General features: G+C 41.6%; 1 protein-coding gene across 2 annotated transcripts in view; it reads left to right on the top strand.

The window, feature by feature from the left end:
- The first annotated feature begins 174 nt into the window (after window positions 1-174).
- BORA (BORA aurora kinase A activator) overlaps window positions 175-11,278 on the top strand; it is a 178,889-nt gene continuing 167,785 nt past the window's right edge. Inside the window, exons 1-2 of one of the 2 annotated variants that reach the window (XM_033948972.1) lie at window positions 175-283; window positions 1,374-1,475. In XM_033948972.1, the coding sequence (XP_033804863.1) occupies window positions 1,445-1,475 (31 nt within the window). In that variant the 5' untranslated portion in view covers window positions 175-283; window positions 1,374-1,444. The other variant, XM_033948971.1, reaches the window with a different exon arrangement.

Below are 11,278 nucleotides of genomic sequence, written 5' to 3'. Positions count from 1 at the left end.
AGGTCATATTATATTTTATACAATGTATTCGGGAAAATGTAATAAATACCGAATTCCTTCCCAGTCTACTACCGATCCCCCACTAAAAGTATCTAGTTTTGAATCGGAAGTCGTGTTGCTAAGGGGCGGAGAGTTTCCATTCGAATTTCTGAAGTGGGTGAGGTTTGATTGGATCACGGAAGACCCTTTGGTAACTGATTGGTTGAAAAGCGGAAGTACTTCTCAGTGATTGGCTAGTGACCAGAAAACCCAAGAAAATTAAAGTGCTTGGCAAGACTCTCAGGTAAGAATGCTGGTATTGCGGTATAATGCTCAGGGGGATTAGTGACGTTGGGATCGCATGACTAAGTCTGTTCTCCCAGCGCTCTTTATTTGACGAGATTAAAATTAGCCATTGTGAAATAAAGGCGAAAACTTTACTTGAAAGCTGAAATCGTTGTCTGTAGTTTCTATCTCAGAGATACGGGGTAAGAAATTGCTTCTTCTTAGGAGCCCCTTATGAGTTGTAATACAGTTGTAGGATTTATTAGGAAATACATCCTCTGCAAAATGTAGTGACTCGGAACTTAACTTTTATAATTACGTTAAATCCTGTATAAACATGCTTTGGCTTTTCACACTGAATTACCTAGGGTGAGTGGGCAGAAAGGATCTTGCGAATCATTAACAGCAGCTCTAGAATCGCGTTTTTGGGAGTCTTTGTTCCTAAAAATGGTGTTGTTTGGGGGTCTTTCTTTTTGTTTCTTTATATCCACCCGCATTTTCTGTATCCATTTCTTTTTGACACACTCTTAAACCTACCCCCTCCCCCCCCCCGTCCCGACCTTCAAATCTGGATGAGGGTTGAAAATGTTCAGTTTTTCAGATTCCCACGCTCTGGTTTCTGATTTTCGGGTATCTTGTCTGTGATTGTAGATATATGAGATGTGGCTTTTTCCCTTTAATACTCGTGTGCGTTGTTTGGTATTATTTTAAAGTGTTTTCCTGGAACATTTGTTTTCTGAAAGTAGTCGACTTGTTAAGCACAATAGTCGGAAGTGGGGTTTTTTTTTTTGTTGGCAGTCGATAATAAGCTTTGGGTTTTTTGGTCTCTGGCGTTTTCAAAACAGTCTGAAAGACATTTGGCCCAGATTTCCGGTTAATAAAAAAGGCAAACAAGCTTAGATTAAGTGGTTGTAGATATATATATCTTAGTAAAAATGTCATTGGTAGTTATCTTGATAATCAGATCTCTTCGTGAGAATTTTAGATCGGTGTTAAGTTTTCTGTGATATAATTTCTATGAAGGGAGAAATTGTCTTGGTGTGTGGCTATTAACAACCACCTCAAGATATAGAATTGCATGACTTCATTTTTTCTTTTTTTTTTAACAGGAGCTGCCGAAGACGGCCTTGAGTATGCGAGGCCATGTACTGAGAAAAAGTGCATGAGTGAACTCTGACAAATGATAAATCTAAACAACTTGCACTTGCAAGGTAGGGTTTGTTGACTGTATGTTAAGACTTGCTTTGAGTTGTCCATAGCAATAGGCGCTTTTTAACATTTTCACTGGAGTAAATGTTTCATCAGGTGTGTCTTAAATGTTGTTTTGTGGAATAGCAAGTCTGCTAAGCACTTTTATGTATTTTTCTAAATTAAAGGCCTGTAATGTAAAAATAAATGTAAATACACAAATTTAAAGCAATCAATGAGATCCAAGATGGCTGCTGCTAACTGGACACGATGAGCGGTTCACGTCAGGATAGTGTTTTTGATTGAAGGAATTTTCCTAGCGGTACTTTACTTACCGCTTTGCCGAAGAGAAGAGGCCGGAGCTCTGCTGGTGCCTTGCGGCACACCAGTGTCCCTAGTCTTGGCAACATTGAAGAACTCTGAGGCGAATGCAGGAGGTTTCGGCAGCATCGGTCGGCAGCTCGCAGAGGGCACAGGGAGGTGAACCCGTAGTGGTTCTTCTTGGGCCTGATACTACACTTAGCCCCGATGTAAGGGCGCTGCCCCCGCAGCCTCAGGTTACCAGCTGTCCAAGGGGAGGAGAAACCCCAGAGTCCGTGGTGTTCTCTCCTCTAGAGGCAAGCATAGATCCAGCGGAGGGCTTGGAGATTGGGGCTTTTACTCAAGGAGCCCTAATGGAGATATCAGGGGCAAATTCATCTTTGCGGGAGGGTAATGGCCAGAGGGCAAGCCCCGAAGAAAATCCACTTTACAAGTTCCAATTTCCTTGATTAAGCCAGTGGAGGTAACCCTAGACTCTTTATGGGACCTTATGGCTAGCTTTGTGAAGTCTGTTACTCCTAATTTTCAACATATTGAAGAAAAAATTAAGGAATACACCAAAGAGTTGAATGATTTAAGAAAGTATATGACTGTTTCTAATTCATCTATATAGAAATTTGAAAAGGAAATGCATATATCTAAACAACTTCAAGAGACTCTAGTTAAGGCCAATATTAATTTGAGGAGAAAAATTGAAATCCTTGAGAATAATTCTCGTAGTAATAATTTAAGGCTGATTAAATTTCCTAACCCCTAGAGATATGCTTAAGAGATATTTAGTGGAAAGTATCAGAAGAAATGTTAGCACCATTTTCACGTGTGTATTATTTACTTGATAACCATAATCAACAGCAAAAAAATCTTTAGGCCAAGAACCTTTAAATGTTTCAGAATTATTAGAGACTTCTGATAGACTTAGCATCGCCAGCTACTTTGATTATAACTGTAGCTCTTCCGATAGATAAAGCATGGTTGTTAAAACTTTACTTTAAAAATAGACAAAAAGATTTTCTTGGTCATAAAATACAGATGTTTCCAGATCTTTCAAGCGCCGCCGTGAATTTCTTCTTTTCAATTTCTTCTTTTGTTATATCCTTGGGAGCTACTTTTTATTTGAGACATCCTTGTAAGTGTATTGTGTATTACCGTACTGTTAAGTATGTGTTCTTTGAACCATCTCAATTGACACCTTTTGTGGCAATGTCTCGTCTGGACGTAGAAAAATCTTGAGCCCTATAATTTGATTTAAATATGGGACCTCGTTTTCAGCACTATAGCTTTCAGCATTCTGTTAATATACTTTTGTATTTGTTCTTTTACTTATTTTGATGTTTCTAAAGTCTTGGATCAAAAAGAGGACTTGAGCATAAATAGTTAAATGTTATTTTCTTTATTATTTGTAAAACCAAATTATGTTTTACTATTATTGCTTTCTGTACAAGTGTAATATTTGAAGTTTAAGTTGAAAATCAATAAAGATACATTACATTAGTGATTTCTATTCCGCCAATGCCTTGCGATTCAAGGCGGATTACATCAAAGTTAACAAGAATTACATTAAAAATTTGCTGGAATAGCATAAGCGATGTCATAATATTTACTTAAGAAGTACCAAAGAGTTGTCGAGATCTTAAAGTGATAAATGTTGGTTAAAAGAATTACCAAAGAGAAGTCGAGATCTTAGGGCGATAAGAATTGGGTAAATTAGAAGCATTTTAGACTATGTTGGGTAGATAGAAGAACATTAGAGAGTATTAACGGTATAGAGAGGGTTGGGGGGATTGGGTAGGGACTGGTTGTGCTAGATGGGTTTTATGTATTTTTTGAAGAGTATGGTTTTAATATCTTTCTTGAAGGTTTTGTAGCTTATGGTCGATGATAATAGTGGTGATTTTGTCTGTCCAGTTTAACTGCTTTGGAGGCTATTAGGTTGTCATAGTTTTTTTCGTTTGACATTATAATTATAAAAGCAATCACTGAGATGAACATTAAAATCGTGCATAAAATCGGAAATATTTTTAGTAGTTAGAACTTAACTGTACTCGAACAATGTTTATTTACTTTCTTTCAGAGACTAGGGGCTCCTTCTACGAAGGCACGTTAGGGCCTTAACGCGCGGAATAGTGCGCGCTAAAATGCTGCATGTGCTAGCCGCTACTGCCTCCTCTTGAGCAGGCAGTAGATTTTTGGCTAGTGCGCGGCGCGCTATTCCGTGCATTAAGGCCCTAACGCACCTTTGTAAAAGGAGCCCTAGGCCATTCTTTTGTGGATTGTGCATCCTGATAACCTGCAAATTTTGGTTGATTGCTTGATTTAGCAAGGGAGACAACTTGTTTAGTATACTGGTGATGTCTCTAAATTTGTCAGTTTTTCAAAATTCAAGAATTTTTTACTGTGGAGCTGCACATTTTAAATCAAACAGGCATATCTATGAGGAAAAAGAGTCAGATATCGGCAAGTAATAACAAACTTTTATTGATTATGACAGGAGTTGCCATGCAACATATTACTACAAATTGGAAAGATCACACAAGACTTAATTTTAATTTCTGGTGGAATTCACTATGTCACATATATAGAATGGAACGTTCAATAGCAATACAAAATGGAAATTATAAAATTTTTAATGAAATATGGGGGCCATTGACATTGTTTTGTAATGAATAAACACCATTTTCTTAACATTATTTATGATTGGAAGGGAAAGGGGAGGGTTTATATAAATGAAAAAAAATAAAAATGTAAAAAAGAAATATGACAAAGATTGATTCAATTAAATAATTGTATGGAAAGGGAGGAGGAAAGAAGGGTTTAGATATATATACCTTTGTTATGATCTTGATAGATTTATCAAGTGATGTTAGTAAATCTATGTATTACTTATATTGTGCACTTGCTGAAAGTTTAAAAATGAATAAAGAATTATAAAAAAAAAAAAAAAATCAAACAGGCAATGATCCACTGAACATTTCACTTTTTCAGTATGGGGGTTTCACCAGTTCCTTCACCTAGACATCAGTTGATTTAGCAAAACCTGTAAAAACATTGTAATTGGTACAGTTTTTGGCTTCGGAGTTATATATAAATATGTCTTTGACTTAATATAACAAATTAGAACAGTGAATCAGTATTGGCTGAAGACCAAGAAAGATGAGCCTAGAGCAGTGGTCTCAAACTCGCGGCCTGGGGGCCACATGTGGCCCGCCAGGTACTATTTGAAGGCCTTCGGCATTATAAAGAATGATTCTTTATGGAAAACCTATGTCTTAAGTGTGTGGCGGTCACGTTCTGGAACATTGCCCGCCTCACTGTTGTAACCTTACGCAAGCGCTTTCCTGCGTCTGTATGTGATTGTGCTTTCCACTCCACCTCACAATTGCGTACAGATGCAGGAAAGCGCTTGCGTGAGGTTACAGCAGTGAGGCAGGCAACGTTCCAGAACGTAAGGTAACCATTGGAGGCAGTGCAGCTTGTGCATGTGTCCAGTCCTGGAGGAGGAGAGAGCTGAAGGCGGTTGCAGACGCGACCGCTAGACCCTTAAGGCATAAGTTTTCCATAAAGAATCATCTACTATAATAAAATGCTAAGCGCACATGCGCACTCCTACCTACATGTTCTGTATGTCCGTGGCAGGCAAGAGAGCGCATGCGCGCTTACAATGGGTCCACAGTCATGGACCCCAAGATAATGTTGAGCGCTGTGGCTGACTCACTTACACTCTACGCCCGAACTCACGAGCCGCACCTGTGTCTTCCTTGAATTGGTTAAGAGCAGCGGCAGCACCTCTCAAGAGCCGCACCAGACAGATATCATGAGAGGAGCCGCCGTGGCAAGTGCTGCATAAGGGATGTGGCGGGGGTGGGAAATACCACTGCTGCTGCACATTCCCGTGCTCACTTAATTCTCGCTGCGCTCATTTAATTCACTTAATTCTCGCGGCAAGTGGTGCACAGGGATGTGGAGGGGGAGGGAAATACCGCTGCTGCTGCACATACACGGGCCCGACCTCAGTAATCTGCTGTTGCTGACGCCTACACCCACTGTCTGGCGGTTGCGTTCTGCGCGAGGCGTTTTCCAAATCTGAACAAAATAGCTTGTGCCGAGCCCTGCCAGAGCTGCTTCCGATTACAAGCTAAAGTTCTTAAATAAGCCAGTTTGAGGAAGGGAAATATTTTGCTTTAAGTTGGGTGAAGTGTGTGTGTGCTGGGGAATCAGTGAACGATCTTGTATTATTTTAGGTAAAGGGGTGTGTGTTGGGAAGGGGGAAGGGAACAATCTTGTTTCCATTTGGGGAGAGGGGTGTAACTTGTTGGGGACAGGAAACGATCTTGGTTTGATTTGGGGGGAGGGTTTTAATCGGTTGAGAACAATAAGCTATCTTGGTTTTCTTTGGGGGGAGGGGTATGATTGTTTGGGATCCGGGTGCAATCTTGCTTTGCTTTGGGGGAGGGGTGTGAATATTTTGCTTAAATTTGGGAGAAGTGTGTGTGCTGAGGAACAGTACTTCTCAAGAAACTGAAAGGGGGTCATAAAAGGAAGGGAGAAGGGCTACTGCTGGACAGGAGAAGCAGGGAAGGGGTACTACTGGACAGGGGACATGGGAGGTAAAAGGAAGGGAGAAGATACTGAAAGAAAGACTGACAGCCAGGGAGAGACAAAGTGAGATGGGGGGGCCAGGGAAGAGACAGACAGAGGGGGACAGAGACAGAAAGAAAAGGGGGCAGGGAGAGAGAAAAAAAACCATAAAGAAAGAAAAACGCCTCAGCAACCCATTGTGCTAAATGTCTACACATCTATTCTAGCACCCGTTAATGTAACATGCTTAAACACTAGTTCTTTATAATACCGAGGGCCTCTAAATAGTTGGTCCAAAATCTTGTCTCTTGCAGTTGATACTTTTATATAGTTTTTCACTTTCTGCATGTTGCACTGCTTTCAGCTGTGTATAGCTGAAATTATCAGAAGCAATTAAGGAAAGATTTATAAACTATAATAGTTTTTAAAACTTTCTTTAATTGCTTCTGATAATTTCAGATAATCCACATTTTGGATTTGTGGGTACTTACCTCATGCAAAGTTGTCATTTCTTTAATAAAACATTAACTATTTTTTCTGTGGCCCTCCAAGTACCCACAAATCCAAAATGTTGCCCTGCAAAGGGTTTGAGTTTGAGACTGCTGGCCTAGAACTAACTTTCAGTAGATAGTACAGTATGAAGACCTCGTATAAGCAATAGTCACAGCTAGACCAGGGAGATGTATTGTCATGCAGTTGCATGAGTCATTTGTGTATTGGTTGCCATAGGATATTGGATCTACATTTCTGGCTAGGATTCCCTTGGTCATGGTAGCCATGACACCAGCTTTTGGCATTGTTGATTCCTTCAGCTTGTTTTAAAAGCTTTTTTGGCTTGGACTTTGAGGAAGCAGGATGAAAATTAATTTGGCATTATATACTAAGTTCTCTTCCTGGAGCCCATGCAAATGAGTTTACAATAGGATCAAATTAAAGCTATGTTTTTTACTTGTTTTCAACTTAATGTTATTTTAGCAAATACATTTGCATTTAAAATTGTTTGCTTCTTGATGTTAGGTAATGCTATTGATTAATTTGCAACTTTGTTTCTAATGCGATAGACACGTAATTCCTGAACCTGTAGGTAGTTAATACCCTCTCGTGAGAATATTTGTAGAGAGCCTCATTAACATTCTTTTGTTCCGCCTTCCATCCCTCTAGACCAGGGGTCTCAAAGTTCCTCCTTGAGGGTAACAATCCAGTCGGGTTTTCAGGATTTCCCCAATGAATATGCACGAGATCTATGTGCATGCACTGCTTTCAGTGCATATTCATTGGGGAAATCCTGAAAAACCTACTGGATGCGGCCCTCACGGAGGGACTTTGAGATCCCTGCTCTGGACTGTCCTCCAATTCTCCAGTTGTCTCTCTACAGGTAGGTGCATGTCTTTTCTGTTTGTGTTTTATTTTTCAATTACATTCAGGGGTTTTCTTTTTTGCTTATTGTTTGTGAGGCGCTCTGGTGCTGCAGAGGATCTGAGTCTTGGGTAATTTCTGGTAGTGAGAGAGCGCAGACTTTGAGGTCAAGGTCTGTTTCCAAGGGGCAGACTTCTTTGCAGTGCACCTACTTGGACAGCCTGTACTAAAAATTTGGGGGCTCAAGGACCAATCCCTTGGGAGCAAAGTTTGCCCCAGGTTCATCTGCAGAGGGGTTTGAACGCAAGCTGAGTGACTCTGGCGGGTTTTCCAGGATTGGGACCAACTTCTTTCCTCCCCTGTTTTTCACATGCGAGGTCCAGTGGGGATTGAGGTCTCCGGCAAGTTTGTTGGGCCCGAGAGGCATTCTGAAGAGACGAGCAGTCCATATTCTAGGTTTGTTGAGGCAGAAGTTCTCCCTGTAAGGTGTCTGCAGCTTCAGCACTTGCAGCTCCCAGCACTTAGCATGGCACAGTACATAACAGGCTGACAGTCTGGTTCTGGGGTTAGTCAGGTTCCTCCACCTTTAAAATCCCCAAATTGCAGATTCAAGATGGCGTCTGGAGCAGGACGCTGAGAGAAGCATTCCGTCTTCTAGGAGAAAAATTTCTTCATTTTACTTTCAAATAACGATATTTCTTATGCCTAAAAGAAGAGGAAAACCGAGGGGTATCCCTCTACCTACCCCGGGCTTCTCGACGCCGAGGCAGACTGTGATAACAGCATTCACAGTCCCTTCCTCCACATCGGGCGTCTCCGTTGCTGTGGAACGGGAAATCCACAGCTTGGACAGCGAGATGTCACTCTCGCTGAGCCTGCGAGGACCGCACACCCCTCCCATCCCCGGAGAATCTTCGCTGCAGCGGAACTGGCAAGAGGGCTCCCCCGGTTTGTGGGGAGAGGCTTGCTCTCTCTCCGAAGTTGACCCGGAAGTGAAACACGCAGCAGATACGCTGACTTCGACGTCGGAGAGGCAGCGTTCTGGGGGAGAGGAGCCGTCAGTGGCCAGCGGTGGGGAGGTTGCAGGAGCCCAGATTTCCATCGCTGGAGCAGGAGCCGTACCCAAGTCGGCTGGTATCTCCCTCCTCGGACCGTTGGTGAAACCACAGGCTGTTACCCTGGATTCTATTTGGGCTGCAATCGAGAATCTTCACCTGGTATGTTCTAACTTTGTTACTATAACTCAGAATTCTACCTCCAGGATAAGCTCCTTAGAGACTATTACCCAGCAACATCAAGTGGACTTAAAAAATTTAGATAAAGCAACAACAGAGACTAAGAATTTAATTACCAAACAAACAACAGATAAAATGATGATTTTGAGGAAGATTGAAAACCTGGAAAACCAGCAGAAGAACTTAAATTTGAGGATTCTTAATTTTCCAGTTGCCAAGTTTGTCTCCTCAAGAACTGTTTAAGAACTTTATGTTGAATGTTTTAAATGTACCTGAAGCAAGTCTTCCCCCGATACAAAGAATTTATTATATAAAACAAGTGCAGAAAGAAAAAGCTATAGCAGATGAAAATGCTCAATTAGATGTTTCCGCTATTCTGCAGTCCTCTGATATTGAAATTCAGGGAAGAGCAACTTTATTGGTCTCGTTGGTATTTCTTCAAGATAAAGAGATGTTGCTGAAATTATATTTTAATTTAAAGCAGATTTCCTATTTGGGGGAAAGGGTATATATATTTCCTGATGTTTCGAGGTGGACGCAATCCAGTAGGAAAGAATTTCTGTCATATAGATCAAAGGTGATTGCTTTGGGAGCAAGTTTCCAGTTGCGATTTCCTTGTAAATGTTTTATTTCCTATCAGGGAAGTAAATATATTTTTTTTGAACCTGCCCAATTAGGTTTTTTCCTTGAAGGTAAAGGTATCTCCACACAGTCCGAATGATACAGGTTAATAATGCGGTAATTTTATTTTGGATAGGTTAAGATCTGACTGCTCTATTTCTTAATGTTTTCAGTTTCCTTTGTATATTTCCCCTTTTCCGAGGGGTTTTATTTTCATCTTGTCTCTTCTCCCCAAGTTGTGGACTGTATTAGATGATTTATTATGGATGTTTAAATTTCAATTCTTAGTATGTATTATAATATTCTCTTAGTCATATTTCTGTATTTCTTTAAACATCTTTGTATATAGGATGCATTAAAATGATAAATAAATAAGAAAAAGAAAAAAAAATCCCCAAATTGCTAATTTTTGGACCCCAATGTAGCTCCTCTGGACCATTTTATGTACTAAATCGCTGCCATGGTGGCCATCTTGGATTTCTCAATTTGAAAATAAAAACCTCTATTTGCCTTAAAACACCCCGATTTTGCTTAAAAACAGGTGTGATGGACTACTTCGGCCAGGATACCTTGGATTCATGCCAGATTTGCAATGAATGGCTATCTGAGGATCATCCGTGTCCATGTGCCATGAGGGGGGTGGGAACCACTAGCTTAGCCTCCTCTAGTCCTCCGGGGGATGTTAGTGCCCAGATGGTGCGGGAGCAAGGCAAAAAGCCCAGGTTTGAGCCGGGGGAGCAGTGTAAGTGCGTCCCCAGCAAAGCGCTGCCATAAAACCCCAGAAAGGAGCTCATGAGCGTCCACAGTCTGGACGTTGTGGACAGGGGTTCCCCTCTGAATTCATCAATATGATGTTTGAAGCTTAAATGATTAATAAGGACCGCATGGAATCCTTGGGGATCGAGGCCATCCTGGCACCAGGTGCTTCTCTCCCCCCCCCTTGAAGAGCGCAATTCCCCAGTTACAGTGCCATGCGCAAGACAGGAGACCCAGTCTGAGGAAGACTCGGATAAAGAGGGCTCTATTTCAATGCCTTTACTCTCCAATCAAGGTCCTTTTGTAGCAGTTGATGCTGCTTCATCTCTAGGGGGGCCCTGCCTCTACTGTTCAACTTTTTCCCCTCTGTTCCCTTTTTCCTCCTACACCCTTCATCCCAGAGCAAGCATCTCTCTCTCTCTCTTTCAGGACTCTCTAGCTGGGAAGCTGCTTCCAGATGGAGATGATACATTTGGTGATTGCTTTAGTAGTACATGGGGAATTTCTTGCCTTGCTGTATTTGATGGAGGCCTATTTGCACATTCCTATTTTTTCAGAAAACAGGAAGTTTTTGTATTTCCATGTGCTGGGGCAACACTTTCAGTTTGCGGCCTTGCCCTTTGGGCTGGCTATGTGACCTTCATCAAAGCGATGGCTATAGTTGCAGCACACCTGCACTACCTGGAGTTGATGCAGACCTTGGAGTATCTGGTAGTCTGGTTAGACACAAAGGAGAATAAGGTGTTCATTCCTGAAGCCTGCAGAGAGAAGCTTATGTGTCAGATACTAGAGTTTTGGAGCAAGACTGCTCTGATGGCCTGGCATTATTTGCAGATGTGGGATCAATGGTTGCGACCATGGACTTGGTCCCCTGGGCAAGGGCGCACTTGCATCTGCTCCAGAATGCGGTCCTTTCCCTCTGGTGCCCGCAGAGGGATGTGCTCGAGCAGCAGCTGCTTGGA

This window comes from Geotrypetes seraphini, chromosome 6 (genome assembly GCF_902459505.1).
Source record: "Geotrypetes seraphini chromosome 6, aGeoSer1.1, whole genome shotgun sequence".
Classification (NCBI taxonomy): domain Eukaryota; kingdom Metazoa; phylum Chordata; class Amphibia; order Gymnophiona; family Dermophiidae; genus Geotrypetes; species Geotrypetes seraphini.
Note: the sequence above shows the minus strand (reverse complement) of the source record. Positions and strands in the feature narration are given on the sequence as shown.